Source organism: Erinaceus europaeus, chromosome 2 (assembly GCF_950295315.1).
Source record: "Erinaceus europaeus chromosome 2, mEriEur2.1, whole genome shotgun sequence".
NCBI lineage: Eukaryota > Metazoa > Chordata > Mammalia > Eulipotyphla > Erinaceidae > Erinaceus > Erinaceus europaeus.
In genome coordinates, this window is record NC_080163.1 from 108,876,699 (window position 1) to 108,895,905 (window position 19,207).

A 19,207-nucleotide genomic window follows, 5' to 3' on the forward strand; every position below is an offset into this window, starting at 1 on the left:
GGTAAAAGGGAGATAAAGAGGAGAGGGAAAGAGAGACATCTGCAGTACTGCTTCACCACCAGTGAAGCTTCCTTGTGCAGGTGAGGACTGGGGGGTTAGAACCTGGGTCCTTGCACCTTGGAATGTGTGCTCTCAACCAGGCGGGCCACCACCTGACCCCTGTGGGTCATTCTTTAGGCAACTTATTTGGTATTCTCCTGCTAGTTCTAAATTGGGATGCAGAGATAAAGATCAGGGAAGCTGGAACTGGTAAAACAGCTCACTTGGCTAGTGTGCTGCTTTGCCATGTGAGAGGTTCAGGTTTGAGTCTGACATCAACCAAACTGAAGGAAACTTCAGTGCTGTGTTTGCTTTCACTCTAACTCTACATCCCTGTCTCTATCTAGAGAGAGAGAGGGAGAGAGAGAGAAGGAAGGGAGGGAGGAAGGAAGGAAAGGAGGGAGAGAGGAAGGGAAAGAGGGAAGGAGGAGGAGGAGAGAGAGAGAGGAAAAATTTGGTAAGCTGTCAGTTACTAATCCAGGTCAGCCATTTGAGAACAGATCTTCTGGACCCATGAGATTATTCCAGGAGTTGTTGCTTAGTTTCCTAGATTGTTACTAGTGATGGCAATAACTAGAGACAAGAGATTTCCTACAGACTGGCTTCCTGAGATGTTTCTTACATGGAGAGGTTGGTTTTCCTAGGCAGGTTACCACAGGTGCTTTGTCAGAGTTCTGATTTTATATATGATTTGGCCAATGCCTCTCTTAAGAAAACAAATACTGGTTCCAGAAATGAACTTTTCTCCAAAACTCTCCCCAGCCCCTAACTTAGCAAGCTTACTTACCAAATTTTGAGGTTAAAATATCATTCACCAAAAACTATCAATTTGTCCAATTCTATGAGAATTCAGTGTGTCTGAGAAAGAGGGAGGCCAGAGCACAACTGTGCCATTTATGTCTCTCTCTCTCTCTCTCTTCTTTTTGTCTTTCCTGTCCCATCTGGCCTGGGATTGAATCCAGGGCCTTACACATACAAAGCCTTGTACTCTGCCACTGAGACACCTCCCAAGAAATACTATTTTAAACTAGGTATTCAGAGACCTACATCTTGAAAATGAAGTTAAGTGCCTAAACTCTTTGCTAAAGTGTCCCTCTCTTTTCCTTCCTCTCACATTATTATTATTATTATTATTATTATTATTTTGCTCATTAGATAACTCATTTATTGCACAGGATACAAGGAAAGGAATCAACAGGCAAATGAAGAAAAAGAAGCACATGGTGAGGTCTTGAACAGACTGAACCTCTCACATTATTTTGTGCTCCTGCTGTACTTAAGGTTCTGATAATGTAGGGCATGAGGGAAGCACTCAGACAGATGAAACCTTCTGAGACTGTGCACATAAACAAGCCTCTGCAGGATAACTAAGAGCCGCCTGTAGTGGCTAGAAATAAACAAATCCCTCTGGCCACTATGTAAATGCATTCCATCTTGTTCAAACCCCAAGAGAGAGGAAGAAGCCACTGGCTGTTTTTACATTCTTCTCCCTGCCGTCCTGTGCCAGGGAAAATATCCTGTCTTCCATTCTTTAAAAAAAAAAAATGTGTTCCCATCTTATTCTTTCTGTCTCTTTAGACTCTCAGAGCATAGTATCTTGCTTTAATAGGAAGATACCACGCACAATAAGTGAGTTGCCTAACATGGCAAAAGAGAACTATCTCGTCAGACTGGAAAGCAGTGAAGGCACAGGCCACATGTCTCCATACCGGCAGGCTTTCTGTGGAGTTGAACCTGTCTGTGAGCAGCAACAGACCAAAAGCTTCCGTAACATACGTGGTCACCCTCCTCCTCTTCTTGTCCAAGAGCCTTGTTCGGATATACTCTCTCAGCTTGGGGATTTCTGAAATTCACAAGCAATTTTATTTTAGCTTTGATTTAGGAATGGCTTATAAGACTTATAAGACTACAGGGTTATTGAAATTAAATAAACTTTTTTTCAAACAAAAAAATTACAGGGGTATAGTTTCACAGCAACATAAACATGTTAAAAAGAGAGAAATCATAGAAATTAGCAGAGGGAAACCTATCTTAAATTACTAGTAGAAGCATAAAAATAGGGTGAATGAGACAGTGTAATGATTATGCAAAAGGGCCTTCATACCTGAGGCTACAAAAAATTCCAGGTTCAATCACCCACAATACTATATGCCAGAGCTGAGCAATGCTCTGCTCTTTCTCCATATCTTTCTCATATTCAAAAAATAAAATAAATAAATATATTTTAAAGACATAAAAGAAATTTAGCAAAGCAGGATAACAATATGAAGTAACCATATTTAAGACCCTATGTGACCTGGATGCCCATTCTAATCAAACATTTCTGAGGGCATTTTTTCAATCTAGAAAATAGGGAACAATGACTAAAAGTTCATCAAGATGAATAATATTTATTTAGTAATAGAAAAAAAACTATATAGAAAAAGTGCAGCCTGATTTCAAGTTGGCACTTCCCTCTGAAGTAATTAATCTGAGTAGTTCAGCCAAAGGGATTCAGGTGTCTAAGTTCTCAGCTCTTGGTTCCCCCTAGATGTTATATTTCTATCAAACAATTCTAAAAACAAAATAATTCATACTTTCTGTAGAAAGGAATCAGAGTGGGATTCTAGGTTAGAAATCTATTTTAACTGTAATGTTTTGCAGAAGATAACAGATGTCATCCTGTTATCCTCCACTCCCATGATTGCTAGAAACAAGTCTTCCATATTGTTTATTACATATGTCATGTCCATTATTTCTTTTGACCCCTCATTCAAACAGTTCACTCATTTCTGGAACATTTCATATTTTTGCTCCTCTGCCTCCTTTCACATTCATGCATGGCTAGTAAAATGCATGCACTCTTGAAGTTATTTCAAGCTCAAGTCAAGTTCAAGCTCAGTCTTTCATAGGACATAAGTCATTAGAGATCAAGGTTCTCTGAACCTCTACTTTCCTCCAGCACTGTGTAACTACCTATTTTTTACTTTGGTTTTTGCACATGGTTTTTGTTTTAACTCTTCAATGAGATTGTAAATTCTAAGAAGAAAACAGTTGTGCCATGCAAGTCTGTTACTCAGTACTTTGAATAACTAGCTGGGTAAGTGAGGAATGTCAAGCCAAACGCTATGGGCATGACCACGTATCACTGACCTTTCCCAGCTCATGGTAAGATTTGGAAGAGGAGCAACCATTGTCTCAGGCACAGAAGAATGCAGAGAGAAAAGCAGTTCTATTTGCTGATAGGTACACAGACATTGGCAAACAGGATACGCGGCATAAAATGTTCTAGAGTAAGTGCCAAACTACATCTTGAAAAATTGAGTGACTGAGATAAAATTATCAGTTACCAGTTTCCTCCTCAGTAAGAAGTGCCTGCTGCCAGTATTCCTGGGCACTGACTGTGAACACTAGATCTGATGTTTCCAGAACCTTGGAATCACTGAGAAGTTTTATCTGCAGATAAAGGCGCACAGGGACAAAATGACTCAACCATGGTGAAGGAAACAAGGATGGAATCTCAAGGGAGTTGTCAGCAAACTACAGCTCATTTGCTTTTATTTGTACAACAGCCCTCCCACCCTACTCCCCAAAGGAACTAACAATATGGCCTGGGAGATGGTGTGCAGAGGTTAGTGTTGGATTTAAAAGCAGGACTAACAGTGTTCAGTATGTCACATGTTTACATCCGTCCCTATCTCATGAGAAAGCTGCTACATAGAACCTCTTCTCCTGGAAGTTTTATTTATCAGGTCAAAAACATAATGTAGGGGGCTGGGCAGTAGCACACCGGGTTAAGCTTAGAAGACGCAAGGACCAGCATAAGGATCCTGGTGCAGGGGATCACTTCACAGGTGGTGAAGCAGGTCTGCAGGTATCTATCTTTCCCTCCCCCTCTCTGACTTCCCCTCCTCTCTCCATTTCTCTCTGCCTTATCCAACAACAACAGCAATAACAACAATAAAAATAACAGCAACAACGATAAACAAGGACAACAAAAAGGAAAAAATAGCCTCTAGGAACAGTGGATTCATAGTGCAGGCACTGAGTCCCAGTGATAAACCTGGAGGAAAAAATGTATAATAATAATAATAATGAGCATATATATAAACTATTCCAAAATATATCCAAATCCAAGTATAAATAAATGTTGAGGGGGAAGAGGTCCCAGGACTCTTTTTGAATAAAAAGAAGCACAACTCTGATAAAGACAGTTATATTCTGGGACCAGTTTGGACCTAGATGTTTTCTAGAAGACCTTGACAATAGTGGGAATATTTGCACCATGGAAATTGTCAAAAAAGCACAAGGTCTCCCAGTTTGTTTTTGATTTTGTTTTTAGTAGAGAATTGATTGTTAAAACATTTAGCAGCACAAATCTAGGCATAGGCCCTATGAAAATGCAAGTTTCACTGTCAGGTGGTTAATGAGTAATCATACATATTTAAATGCTGAGTAATGTTTAACCAAATGTCAGGAAATGAAGAATCAATCATATGAGAATGTCATTTTCTGTGCTTAGAAAAGCATCAAAATGAAGTCATGCATAACCTTTCATTTCACATAAAAGAAAAAAGTCACAGTGTCCAGGTGTGTGCATGGGTATTTAGGGAGTTAGTAAAAAGATGTGAGATTTCAATCTCCCTCTCTCTTTTTTATTATTGCCACTAGGGTTATTGCTGGGGCTCAGTGACTGTTAATCCACTGCTTCCAGCAGCCACTTTTTTTCCTTCCTTCCTTCTTTCCTTTCTTCCTTCCTCTCTTTTATTTTTTAATTATCTTTATTTATTTATTGGATAGAGACATCCAGAAATCATGAGGAAAGGGGTGATAGAGAGGGAGAGACAAAGAGACACCTGCAACACAGCTTCACTACTTGCAAAGCTTTCCCTCTGCAGGTGGGGACTGGTGGAGGGGGGGTTGAAACTTTGGTCCTTGGGCATCTTAATGAGGTGTGCCACCATCTGGTCCCTCTTTCTCTCTCTTCCTTCCTTTATTCTTTCTTTCTTTTTTTTTCTCTTTCTTCCTTTCTTTACTTTATATTCTACTGGATAGGACAGAAAGAAATTGAGAGGAGAGGGGGAGAGAGAAAAATAGACCTTTGCACTCCTGAAGTGTACTTCTTGCAGGTGGAGAGCAGAGGCTTGAACCCAAGTCCTTGCACATGGTAGTATGTGCATTTAACTGGGTGTGCCACCATGAGGCCCCCTAAATCTCTTTCTAGAGGAAAGACACAGAAGAGCTTGAGCGTATAATTCTTGGGGGATGGCAAAGGACCACATGAATGGCAGATTGTAATCCCTTATAGTCAGGACTAAAACAGAAGTTGGCGACATGGTTCAGTGGGTAAAGCGCACACTTTGCAAACCTGAGAGGCTAGTTTTGATCTCTGGCACTGCATATGCCTCAGTACCCTTGCTACCACCAGAAACCAAACAGACAGTTGTTTCTTGTCAGAGTGATTGAATAGCAGAAACATACTCAGAGAATCCTGCTAACTCACCTGAAGTTTTTCCTTGAGGATTCGACTCTTCTGTTGTTTTATCATTTCATTTCTTTCTAAAACAGCCTCCCGCTTACTTTGAATAGTTTGCTGGATTGTGAAAGGAAATAAAAACATGTCAAAGCTCAGGGTTCCAAAAGTGCTACAAGTAAAAGTGGTAAGACACAGTGTGGGATTGGATCTTCATTTGATCCAGACAGTCAAATGTACATGTATTCAAATTAATATAAAGTATTTAAAAAACTAATCTATGCATTTGTCCAAAGTCATTAAGATGCATACATTAAATATATGTAATTTCTTTGTATATCACTTATATTTCAATAAAGGTAGATTAAAGTAGTTTATACTTACATTTCCTGTTTTTCTTTCCCTGAAATGAGATAAGTATAACAATTACTTCCCTTTTATTATTGTTTAATAGTCTCTGAGTTTTCCTGAAAGTCTTCCTACCTTCGCTTAAGCTCTTTCTCAGATCTAAATACTTAACTTTTCCTTTTCTTTTCTTTTCTTTTCTCTTCTTTTCTTTTCTTTTCTTTTCTTTTCCTTTCTTTTCTTTCGCCTTTAGGGTTACTGCTGGGGCTCAGTGCCTGCACTACAAATCCACTACTTCTATGGTCTTTTTTCTTTGTTTTTTAAATATTTTTGGATAGGACAGAGAGAAATTGAGAAGGGAGAGGAAGACAGAGAGGGAGAGAGAAAAATAAATACCTGCAGACCTGTTTCACTGCTTGTGAAGTGGCCCCTCCCTTTAGCTTAGGAGCTTGGGGTTCAAATCAGGATTCTCACACGGGTGCACTTTAATTCGTGCACCACTGCTGGCCCCCAATGCTCTCAGTTCTGATCCACCTCCAGTGTCCATTTGAAAAAATGTTCTTTATTTTTCAACACTGTGTGATAGGTAGGAATTTCTGTATTATGTGTACTTAACAGGCTGTGCCACTGCCCAGCCCCCAAAGGTGGAAATTTCTGTAGCCTCAGTCCCCAGCTTTGGTCAAAATGCAGCCCTTTATATGTGAGTTCTTGAAGCTCTTCCTCTTCTAAAGCCTTTAGCTTACTTAAGCTGGTGACTTCCATGATTCAGCTTTGAATTCACAGTCCTCACTGCAGTGCTCACTAAATATTTATAGGTTCAATTAAATTATGTCTGGTTTCAGTGCAATCACTGGAAAGAGAACAATTGAGGTAAAAGAAATCTGCCAAGGGAGCAAGATAAAGCTAAAATGCAGATCTATTAATAGATCCCAAGAGCAAAAAAGTTAAAGGGAGGGATTGGGTAGCTCAGCATGTCTGGTATAGGGTGTGAGGCATTAGGGCAAAAACAAAACAAAAACAGGAATGATAAAACAAGTGAAACATCATAGATGGCCATAGTAGTGCTCAAATTGCGCTCTCTCTCTCTCTCTCTCTCTCTCCCCTCTCCCCTCTCAATTTCTCTCTGTCCAATAAAATGGAAAATATGGCTACTAGGAGCAGTGAATTCATAGTGCTCACACTGAGCTCCAGTGATAACCCTGGAGGCAAAAAAAATACACAAAAATTAATAGCAAGTAGGGTCTACAGTGCTGACCTTTTATCCTTTTGTTGTTGTTACAGTATGATTCTCAGAATACTTTGACTTTGCTCAAAGTCCTACCACGTTGAGAATTTTGTTCCAAATAGGCTTAAAAATCTCAGGAGTCAACAGATATGAAATGGAACCTGATGTATCTGTGTGGCTCTATGCCAGCCAGTGATGTAGAAATTTTCTCTAGTTCACATTTTCCATACCTGGACTCGGGGCAGGGGTAAGGGGCAGGCAGGACATCACCCCACACCACTCACAGTGTTGTTCTTTGCATCCCACACATGGAACAGGCCCCCCCAAGCTGGGGAAGAACAGCCTGCTTTGGTGGGGGGGGTGGAATAAGTAGTTCCTCTGAAATAACCTACCCAAAGGTCTCAGGAAGTCACCCAACTTCCTCCTCTCCAAGCCTCCCTCCCTTAAGCCCCAAGTCTTCCTATGTCATGAGCCTAGTCCCTGATTATGAGAGTTCTGGGGACTACTGCTCCATCCAAGGCAGCCCTGCTGGGTACCTTAAGTATTCTGGCAAGTGGAGTTTGTCGGTCTTGGTGATCACCAGGGCCACATCCCTGCAGAAGCCCCGCTGGCAGGCTTTGATGCTCTCATTCAGAAGGACTTCATGGGCTCTTCTCCCAGACACTCTCTCTACATCGCTGACCACCCAAATAGCTGAGCATTTATCGATGGTCTGCAAAGCATGGTCACAAGATGGGTAAGAATGTAAATGACATCTCTGTGGTAGAGTTCATGATTTGTTAAGGCAACACTGACAGCCCCACACTTTGCCTCCTGTCCCACCTCTCACCCAGCATCAGTCACACTGAACAACTGACAGCTTCTCAGGTGAGCCTCACTCTCTTATCTCTCTTTACCTTTGTACTTGCCACAACCTCTGCTTCACCTTTATTTGCCCTTCAAGACTGCTAAGAGCTGTAAGTGGTGGCTTGGCCATCACCTCTGTATCCTACAGCACCTGGATTCACCTGCATCTCTCAGACAGAGTTAATGCAAAGGACCAATTTTCTGCAACCCCCCCCACACACACACACACATTCCTTCAAAGGGTATGTGGTGAGCTACATTTTCTTTTCTCTCTCTCCTTCATTCATTCATTCATTCTCTCTCTTTTTGACAGAGACAGAAAATCATGGAGAGAAAGAGAGAGACAGAGAGAGACCACAGAACCAAAGTTCCTTTCAATTCAGTGGGTTCTAGGCACATGGCAAAGCAGAACACTATCCAAGGGAGCTATTTTGCTAACCGAAAACATCTACACTTTCACCTTGGAATCCACATCACTACAAGCACCCTGCTTGGTCCATGCTAGAGGCTTCATAGCTGCTTGAGGCCTTACTGATTGATAGAATTTGAGAAAGCAGTCCTCAAGCCCCAGATCCATCACTGGCTTGCTTTATTGATTTCAGTTGTATTCAAAAGAAATAAGCAGTTAAGGGGAGGGGGGGGGAAGTTGATGTCTTATGAAAGAGAATCACCTTTTTCCACATCTCATCCCTCTTGCTGTTGAAGTCACCAGTGCCTGGAATGTCCACCAGCACCACCCCTTCTGGAAGCAGCATTGATTTGGGAAGAATCACCTCCACATGTTTGATCAAGGGCCAGACTTGTGTCTCAGCTGATTCTCCATTCCAGTCTCTCCTTTGAGTCCGGATGTAGGGGTCCAGTTTGCCAGACAGCTCTCCTGCCTGAGGAAAAAGGATAAGATTCACTGCCCAGACAGCCCTGTCTCCCAGCTCTGCTTTCCTGGATTGACCTGATTTGGGTTCATTGGCGTGACAGTGAGTAATGACTGGATGCAGTACTAATCAAGGGGCACTTGAGGGGCTGTGTTCCACTCTAAAAGGTTTAGAAACATCTTCAACATGCAAAAAGAAACCAAAGTCAGGTAGAATAAGGCTTCAGGAAAGTTACTGCTTCACAGGGCACTTCATCTCCTAAATTCTGTTTCAATTCTAAAAGTAATGAAAGTAGCCAAGGAGACAGCATAATGGTTATACAAAAGACTTTTATGCCTGGGACTTCCAGGTCCCAGCATGTTGTTGTTGTTCTTCTTCCTCTTCCACTTCCTTCTCCTTCCCCTTTCCCTTCTTCTTCCATTTCCCCTTCCCTTTCCCTTCCTCCTTCTCCTCCTTCTTCTCCTCCTCCTTCTTCATAATATGTTACAAGATTGTAAGATTACAATACATAGTTACATACCACACCCACCACCAAAGGTCTGTATCCCCACCTTCCCACTTCCCAAAGATAGCCACCATAGTTCTCACAAGTCTTACAAGCAGTTTGCTTGCTTCTGTTTGTCTGCTTGTTTATGTGAATAGATCTCTAGATTCCACATATGAGTGAAACCATCTGGTAGTTGTCTTCATCTCTCTACTTATTTTGCTAAGCATAATAACTTCCAGTTCTATCCATTTTTCCCCAAAGGGCACAATATCATCTTTTTATTGCAGAGTAATATTTCATGGAATATGTATTCCATAACTTCTTTAGCCAGTTATCTATTGATAGGCATTTAGGCTGCTTCCACTCTTTGGCTATTGTGAATAATGCACATAATTATGTTATGAACATAAGTTTTGAACATAAGGGTGCATATGCCCTTCTAATTAGTATTTGAGTGTCTGTTGGATAAATGCCTAAGAGTAGTGTTGCTGGATCATAGGGTAGTTCCATTTTGATTTGCTTAAGAACTACCCATCCAGTCTTCCAAAGGGGCTGCACGAGTTTGCCTTCCTATCAGCAGTGAAACAGAGTTCCCTTTTCTCCACAACCTCTCTAACACCTGTCACTTCCTGGTTCGTTGATATAAGCCATTCTCTCAGGTGTAAGATGATATCTCTGTGTAGTTTTAATTTGCATTTCTCTAATGATAAGTGAAGTGGAGCATTTCTTCATCTATTTGTAGGGCATGTGTACTTCTTTAAAAAACTGTCTGTTTAATTCTTTGGCCCACTTTTTTTATTGGTTTGTTTTTGCTTCCTTTGTAGATCTATGTCAATTCTGTATAGATGTTTGATATCAGTCACTTGTCTCATATGTAGTGTGCAAATGTCTTCTCCCATTTACTAGGTTGCCTGGTTATCCTTATGTAGTTTTCTTTTGATATATAGAATATTTTTAGTTTCATATAATCCCATTTATTTACTCTTTTCATTTCACATGCCCAGGGGTTTGAGTCTCCAAATATATCTTTGATGTGAAGGTCACACAAAATTTCACTAACATTTTCTTGTATAAATTTTAGATCTTGGACCAGGCAGCAGTACACCTGGTTAAGTGCACATGTTACCAAGCACAAGAACCCGGGTTTGAGCCCATGGTCCCCATCTGCAGGGGCTGCTAAATAGTGAAGCATATCTGCAGGTGTTTCTATTTCTCTCTCCCTTACTATATATCTCCCTCCCTTTTTAGTTTCTCTCTGTTCAGTCAAAAGAAAAAGAAAAGGGGGAAAAAAAAAAAGGAAAAAAATGACTGTTGGGAGCAGTGGATTCATAGTGACAACACCAACCCCTAGTGATAACCAGGATGGTAATTTAAAAAAAATTTAAATAAATTTTAGATCTTTAATCTATTTTGATTTACCTTAGGGTACACTGTTACTTGGTGGTCTAGTTTCACTTTTCTACATGTGGCTGTCCAACTTTCCCAGCACCATTTATTGAAGAGACCTTCTTTACACAATTAAATGGTTTTGGTCCCTTTATCATATTCTAGGTGGTTGTATATGTGTGGGCTCATTCTGGGATTTTGATTCTGCTCCACTAATCCAAGAGTTCATTTTTATTCCAGTACCATGCAGTTTTGATTACCATTGCTTTGCAGTATAAAAAGAAGTTGAGGAGCACAATATGTCCATATTTTTCCTTTTTTCTCAAAAGTGCTTTGGCAATTCATAATCTTTTGTGGTTCCACACAAAAATTTGGACAAGTTATTTGATTTGCTTGAAAAATGTCACTGGAATTTTGATAGGGATTGTATTGAAATTGTCGATTTCTTGTGGTTGAATGGCCATTGTAATAATGTTTATTCTTTAAATTCAGGAACAAAGAATGTTCTTCCACTTCTGTGTGTCCTTGTCTATTTCTTTTAGCAACGTCCTATAGTTTTTCTTTTGTTGTAAGGATTCTTCACCTCTTTCATTAGATTCACCCCAAGATATTTTATCTTTTGGGGGGTTCAATTGTAAATGGGATTGAGTGTTTTATTTCCCTTTCTCAGACTTCTTGTATACAGAAGTGCCACAGACTTATATCTATTGATTTTGTATCCTGATACTTTAATGAACTTATTAATTATTTCCAATAGTTTTTTTGTGAAGTCTTTTGGGTTCCCTAGGCATAATATCATGTCATCAGCAAACAGGGATAGCTTGATTTCTTCTTTTCCAAAGCTGTATGTCTTTGATATCTCTTTCTTGTCTGATTGCAGTGGTGAGGAGCCACATCTTGGATTTAATCCACTATAAACCAGAGCTGAGCAGTGTTCTGGTCTTTCTCAGTATCTCTCTCTCTCTCTCTCTCATTAAAATAAAATGAAATATTTAACATAAAAATAAAATAAACTTCCTAAATTTGGAGAGAAAAGATTCTTCCTGCATGGCTAATATAAGTAAATTAGAAAGAAAAAAAAAAAGGCCACTGGCTATAGAAAGCTGACATGACATGGTGACCATATTTTCTGAGTTGGAAAATTATCAGAAACTTTTCCAGTTATTTTTCTGAAAAATAACTTAGCTGGTCAATGAATACTTCTGATTTGGGTATGTATTTCTTACACTGTACTCCGGAGTAAATACCCTAAAGCAGAAGTGGGGAGCATTCACCCATGGACCATATATGGCCCATGAAATCATGTGGTCTGGCTCTGCCAAAGCAACCACAGGTTGGACTCAAAGCTCAATAAATTTGGGAGCTTTATTCAGAGAAATATTAAGAACTAATTTTTAAAATATTTATTTATTTATTCCCTTTTGTTGCCCTTGTTTTATTGTTGTAGTTATTATTGTTATTGATGTCATCGTTGTTGGATAGGAAAGAGAGAAATGGAGAGAAGAGGAGAAGACAGAGAGGGGGAGAGAAAGATAGACACCTGCAGACACCTTCACCACTTGTGAAGGGACTCCCCCGCTGATGGGGAGCCAGGGGCTTGAACCGGGATTCTTACTCTGGTCCTTGTGTTTTGCGCCACCTGCACTTAACCCGCTGTGCTACTGCCCGACTCCCCTTAAGCACAATTTTTTTTTTTTTGCTAGGGAAGCACTAATTTTTAAGCTGATAATTTTGTATGGCCTCAGCATGCTGTTATAAATATCCAAATGGCCCTTGACAGATAAAAATTTCTCCACTCCTGCCCCAAAATACACAGTTGTCTTACTAGAGACTCCTAGTGAAAGCAAATGAAGAAATCTTGATATTACCTCATCTGCCTTTAGGGTGATGACTCTGGAGGTGGGAATCTTTGCTGTAGGTTTCACACTCAGTAATTCCTCATAGCTCTTCCTCTCAGCCCCACTTCCGTAAAGCATCTGCAGCTTCCAGGCAGCTTCCTCAACTACATCAGCCTTGTCCCATGCCTCTTCCTCCTCCTCTTCACCTCCCAGTTCCTCCATCCTGTGCAGGAGTTTGGTCAAGTTCCTCAGCTCCTCCTTCCACTCCTATCAAAACAAAGTAGGGATCATCACTCAGGGCACAGATCCCTAAAGTAGACAAAAGGAGGAGATCCTCATGGGGGAGGGGGGGAGGGCTGCACATACAGGGTATTTAAGATAATCTTATCCAGCAGAGATCATCTAACCCTGCCCCCTTGTTTTTTTCAGGTCTGGAGGAAAATGGATTAAGTCCCATAAGAAGCTGTGATGGCATCCAGGCTAGAATTTCAATTTTTCTCTGTTGAACTTTCTCATTTTGCACTGGGTTCTTTTCATTTAATATAAACACTATATTTATAATGAGAATATAGCATTAATCTCAAAGAGAGAAGAAGAAGAAAGGAAAGCAGGTAGGAGGGAAAGAAGGAAAGAAGGAAGGAAGAAAGGAAGGAAGGGAGGAAGGTAGGAAGGAAGGAAGGAAGGAAAGAAGGAAAAGGGGGACAAGAGAAAGAGGAAGGGTTGGAGGAAGGGAGACACTCACCTGATCAGAGAGAAGATGGATTTTGGCCTCATACTGCTCGCAGCAGCCCGAGCTCACTTGTACTATACATGAGGTGCATATACTTTCTCCAGACACTGGTAGAAACATTTCTTGCTGGATGATGGCATTGATCAAGGAGCTCTTCCCAGCCCCTGTGCTTCCAAATAATCCAATGTAGATAGGCTCCAGTGACGGTTTCTCAATCAAGGCAAGAAGTCTATTTCTAGATCATTTTTTTCAGATGCACAAGGTCATGGTCAAAAAGGCACAATGGGAATAACACAGAAATTGAGCAGAAAGGAACTGTTTTAGTCCTGGGAAAATTGCTACATCTTTCTGAGACTCTGCCCTCTCTTTGGTCTAAAGGGAATATTATTTTTGATTTATTACACAGAGTTTTCGGTAAGGTTAAGAAAAGACTATGGAAAGATTCTTGATAGCGATGCTCCAAACCTCTGTACTATACTCACTGATCTGAAGCATCCTTTTTGTGTTCTACAGAAAGCACATGGTTTTAACCTTGGATATAAGAAGTATGGTGACATAAAGAATTAATGGAGTAACACTGAGTCTTACTGAGCAGGAGAGGCAGGCTGGGCACTACCCAAATCCTTTAATCCTGGGTACAAGCTGGGGCACAGGCTTAGAGTCACAAGCCTGAGAAGCATCCCAGTCTTTAAGTAGCAGAAGTTTGATTGTCAGTATCTTAGAGTCTTTGGGCCTTAAATTCAGTGGTTAGGGATGCTAGGAATAACACCCACTATAGAGGGGTATGGAAACTGGATAAAACATGATTATGTAATGTATTTAGCAGGATATAGAATAACACTGTTAGGTAATGTATTTAGCAGATTACCTTGGCAACAAATGGCAGTTATCAGAGTTAGGGATACTTTCAGCCATCTCTGTTTAGTTCCCATTTGAAAATTCCCTTTCCCAGTTGGAGCAAATCATCTACAGTCATGTACAGTGATATTTTAGTCAAAGATGGAGTGCCTGTATGGCATGATTATAATAGATTGCACCACAGACCCTACCTGTGTCATGAACTGTGCCAGGTAGATTGGTATAATTATACTCTATGAAGTTCACAATGATAAGATAGACCGAGGTTTCATTTTTCAAAATATACCCTGCTGTTAAGCACTGTGTGACATTACATTCATCTAAGGAAAGAGGTCAGCACAAGATCCGCTGGTAGCTGGGTGGTCAAGGTGGTGTCAATGGTAGTACCTGGGACTTATAAACAGAAGGTCCAGAGTTCAATTCCTAATACCACATGTGCCACAGCAATGCTCTGGTTATTTCTCTCTAGAGAAATAACAAATTATATAACATATTATGTAACATATTTAGCTGAGTATTGAATGACATTTTCAGGTTAATTAATAAATAATTTTTTTAAATGAAGTGTCTGATAGTAGCTGAGATCAGACTCACATGAGATACTTGACTCCATTGGGAATGTTGTCATCCAAAAAGACAGAGTGGATAAGTTTCTGGTAAGTGTTGCTCAACACCCTTTTGGTCCGTGATTCCAGCTTTTCATCTGAAATCAATAGAGATGTATTATCTGGGATATACCTGATGGGGTTCTGGAGAGAATGGGACGTTTTTACTGATGCAGTTACAAGTTTATAAAGGGGTAGCTGTGCAGGGGAAGTAGCCAGCTGGCTAATGAGACCAATATCTCCTTAGAAGGGAAAAAGAGAGCAAGGCAATGAGAGGGTATGGATGGTGATGTAGGAACGGGGAAATAGAAATAAAAGGAAGGTGAAGCCCACCAGAGGAGGTGTGGGGTGATGCTGCAAGGCTGATAGGAAGGCTGGAATTCCCCCATGTACTCTGGCCGTATCTCACTTGACCACAAGGCTGGCATGCCAAGGGGAGTCTGATAGATGAGCTTCCGGGGGGTCAACCATCATGCTCAAACACATATCAGACCCACAGGGTTCAAACACTAGGTCTCTGCACAAGGGGTCTGCTCACTAATTCAGAGAGAAATGCAGAGTCAAGTCTACAGAGTAGCAAGTTATTTAACTTAAGAGATAATAACTCATCAAAGACAGTAATCCTTGTTCCTGAAAGTCTCCCGAGGAGCCAGCCAGCTCTAAAACGCCTTACAACAAGCCATCATATGCTTTGCCAAGAGTTTTAGCTCTTCTAGAATATTTTCTCCCATGATCAGTAAAGAAAAGAAAAAAAAGTACAAGGAGATCACAAAAGCACCGAAGCAATCATTTTCAGTATGTGCTTTAATCAGGAAGAGGTTGTTCAGATAATATCCAGAGATAAATTGTCAGATCAGGTACCTCTGCAGAGAGACACCACATGAAACTTTAATGGACCAGATACCTTTGAAGATATTTCATTCTGCTTCCAAAGCTAACCTTCTCTTCCTTTGGGCATCATCATCTATTGGGAGAACAGAGCCCCATTCAAACCATTTAGGTAATAATTTCACGACACTCACACTCTTTTAGAGAGCTTTGCTCCACAGAGGGAAATGCTCGGAACCGCTGGTCTCGATCTGATCTTCTCCTTTTTTTCATTGGTTCTTTAAATAAATTGTCATCAACTAGAGATAAACAGAGGTTACATAAAGTAAAAGGGTCTGGGCACGACACATTTGCTAGACCTCTTCTATATACACACCAGACTCCTGAGAGTCAAGAATTTTTGCAACTCTTTCCAAAACGTAGAATTCATAGTATCTCCCCAGATGGAAAGTTCCTGTTTGAATTTACTCAGAAGCCAAAATGGTGGGGTATTCATTACTAACTGCCAAGTTTTTTTCATTTGGTTATTTTGTGGTTTTTTGTTTGTTTGTTTGTTTTGTTTTGTTTGTTTGTATAGAAACATGCTAAGGTCTTGTGTATGAAAAATTTCAGTGCTTTGGGTGGCTTTGTCAGCAGGGGCAGGAGCTACAGCACCCAGCACTCTAGCTTCCTTGGTGCCAAAGCACATCAAATGTGGTGCCAATATTGGACTTGAATGGCAAAGAAGATACCGCTATCTGGTGAGTTATCTCTCTGGTCCCCAACTGTCAAGTTTAGAAAATTAGTCACTATAAGAGAAGCTCAGATCAGGGACAATTGTGCGGTGACAAATGTCCTCTAGGAGATCTTTCCAAAGTGGGATAGAAATTGACAAAGAACAGAATGTGGAGGAATAAGTGGGTCACATGACCAGGGGAAATCTACACCTTTCCCTCAGTTTCTTCATCTGTATGATGAAAGAGTTGATGAAAATATGAATTCAAGAGTTTAGGGTGTGTGCCCTTCAGATATTAAAGTGGGGGGGGGGAGAGGGTTAAGTTACTTCCCTTATATAGGCAAGGATATAAATCTCTAAGAAGCAGAGGTTTGTCGTTTTGCAGAAAGTGGCTTTCAGTGGCTTTTTTTTTTTAGCTATAAAATGAAGAATTAGTAGTGTCCATAATACTCAGGAAAAGACATAAACAAGATGCTCTTCTGGGTGGGACTTTACTAAGCACTCCCTGTTGGTGTATCCCCTGATGGGCAAGAGGCCAAGGTGGATCTCTGGGTCAAGGTTGCTGGAAATGGTTCTCACTCACAGCTCCTGGCCAGGAGGAAATGACAAAGGAGATAATGATTTCTAGGCAGTATAACTTTCTAAACACATAAAATGTTATGGGAGGATGAGACTCCCAAACTGAGTCAGACATTGGGAAGTCATCTGTCCCATGAACCAGAGAAAGCATTTCATGTGGGGGACCAGCAGAAGGCCCTGCCTCCACCATGGGACTCAGCTAAGAAAGAGCTTGGAGTTCAGATCTTTTGATCTCAGACATTCTGACTTTAGGGCTAAAGTCAATTCAGATGAACACAAGCTGGGTCATTCTGAGGATCACATGGGAGTGCAGTTCTTAGTAATTACTGAATTAGTGGCTGGAACTGGGAAAGAAAGGGGAGAGGTGAAAAGAATAGGACAGTCAGGCTATCAGCTCCCAGCTGGATACTGATAGATACTAGTCTGTGTTACAATAGGTATCTCAGAATTCCAGGATGTTCCCTAATCTACCTGGGAAATGAGAGTACAAGGAGGTCAGATTTAGGGCTGATGCAGTAACTTTCTTGGATTGTGTGCAATAACTTTCTTGGATATGTGTAACCTAGGTTTGACCCCCTACAGTACTTATTGAAGTTTTGGTGCTGTGACATCTCTCTCTCTCTCTCTCTCCCTCTCTGTCTTTTGAAAGAGAGAGAAGAAAAGGAGGTTGGACTTAATCTCGACTTTGTGACTCCCAAACATTTTTTGTGTAAGCAATGTTTGCATGGCATTTTAGCCACTTGTGGAACACAAGGGACAAGACCATAGATCCATGGCCTTTATTTCAACTTCTTAGACTAGTTTCCTAATCTGAGAAAAGACTGGAAGCTTGTTTCTCAACTGAAGGCTTAAGAATCCAAGGAAATAGCAAGGATTTTTTTTTTTTACTTTTTCTTCTATTTCCAAAATGAAAAAACCACTTGGAAAGGAGAAAGTATTCCAGCTTGGATTTCTCCCATGGAAGGGTAGTAGTTTTACACTGAATTATAACTGGAATGAACTGACCTGAACTTGAACCCCATATCTTAATACTTCCTACAGTTGCTAGAGTTCTCTTGGCCTCCTCCAGCATGTTATACTGAATTATCCCCTGAAAGAACTGCATGGGTGGGTAGGGTAGTCAAAAAAAAAAAGAAAAGAAAAGAAAAAGGAAACCTCATCTGTTGATGCTATTGCTTCTGACTGCCACAGGGTGCCACTTTTGAAAATTGATCTGGGGCATCCTGACCCAATTAACAGCTGCTTTGTGGATCTGGTTCTTCTGTTTTGTGTCTGAAGATTGTCAAGGCTCTTCCTAGCAGAACAACCCTATACTTCCAAGGGTTACTTCCTAGACAGCCCTCTGAGCTCAGCCATATAGCAGGGCTTTCCCTTCTCTTTTTCCTTTCTTTCTTTCTTTCTTTCTTTCTTTCTTTCTTTCTTTCTTTTTTCTTTCTTTTTTTTTGCCTCCTGGGGCTCAGGACCTGCACTATGAATCCACTGCTCCTGAAAGCCACTTTTCCCCCCATATTGTTGTTGTTGTTGGATAGAACAGAGAGAAATCGAGAGAGGAGGGGAAGACATAAAAGGGGAAAGAAAGATAGACACCTGTAGACCTGCTTCACCGCTTATGAAGTGACCCCCCTACACCACCACAGGTGGGGAGCTGGGGGCTCGAACCAGAATCCTTGCATGGGTCTTGGCGTCACACTATGTTCGCTTAACCCGGTGAGCAACCTCCCCACCCCCTTTTGTCTTTCTTTTATGAAGAAGATAGGAGGAGAGAGGGAAAGAACCAGACATCACTCTGGTACATTGTCTTTCTTTTAATATGGTAAAGTGGAATGTACATAGGGCTTGTGTGATACCACTGAGTGACCAATTTTCTATGCTTTAATTTCTAGAGAGAAGGTGAGACAAACAGAAGGAAGAAAGACACCACAACACTGCTTTACCATCCATAGAGCTCACCTAGTGCTATCCATGGTACCTCTCTTGTGATGCCAGGGCTTGAATCCAGCATCTTACATGACACAGCACACCACTCTACCAGGTGAACCATTTCCTGGACAAAGTTTCAGTTCTCTCCATTGAGAATCCAGCCATATTTCAGAGGTATCCACTGTTTCCACTTCCTTCTCCTAAAGGAACTCACTCCCTCAAGTGAGGAAGTGAGTTTCTCCCTCACTTCTCAAAACACAGAGAAAGCAGTTGACCCCATTTTCTGTACAATATCTTCCTGAAGAAGGCTTCCTCCTTGCACCAAGACTTCTGAGGGGAGGGTGGCGTCCCAACTTGACTCCAACATAGTACCCCTAATAGATACCCTTCTGAGAAAAGTGTCTGGAATGATCCTAGAAGCTTTACCTTGCTCATTCTTCTTTTTAATTTTCCCTTTTGTTGCCCTTGTTTTATTGTTGTAG

The 19,207-nt window shown here is 40.9% G+C and overlaps 1 protein-coding gene across 1 annotated transcript in view; it reads right to left on the reverse strand.

The window, feature by feature from the left end:
- Positions 1-19,207, reverse strand: part of NUGGC (nuclear GTPase, germinal center associated) — a 46,501-nt gene that overhangs the window by 18,509 nt on the left and 8,785 nt on the right. The window contains exons 3-12 of the mRNA XM_007517289.3: positions 15,706-15,810; positions 14,673-14,781; positions 13,233-13,455; positions 12,521-12,757; positions 8,579-8,788; positions 7,598-7,773; positions 5,876-5,894; positions 5,522-5,611; positions 3,369-3,474; positions 1,749-1,882 (exon numbers count right to left, since the gene is read on the reverse strand). Of these exons, the coding sequence (XP_007517351.1) occupies positions 1,749-1,882; positions 3,369-3,474; positions 5,522-5,611; positions 5,876-5,894; positions 7,598-7,773; positions 8,579-8,788; positions 12,521-12,757; positions 13,233-13,455; positions 14,673-14,781; positions 15,706-15,810 (1,409 nt within the window). The remainder of the gene's footprint in view (positions 1-1,748; positions 1,883-3,368; positions 3,475-5,521; positions 5,612-5,875; positions 5,895-7,597; positions 7,774-8,578; positions 8,789-12,520; positions 12,758-13,232; positions 13,456-14,672; positions 14,782-15,705; positions 15,811-19,207) is intronic.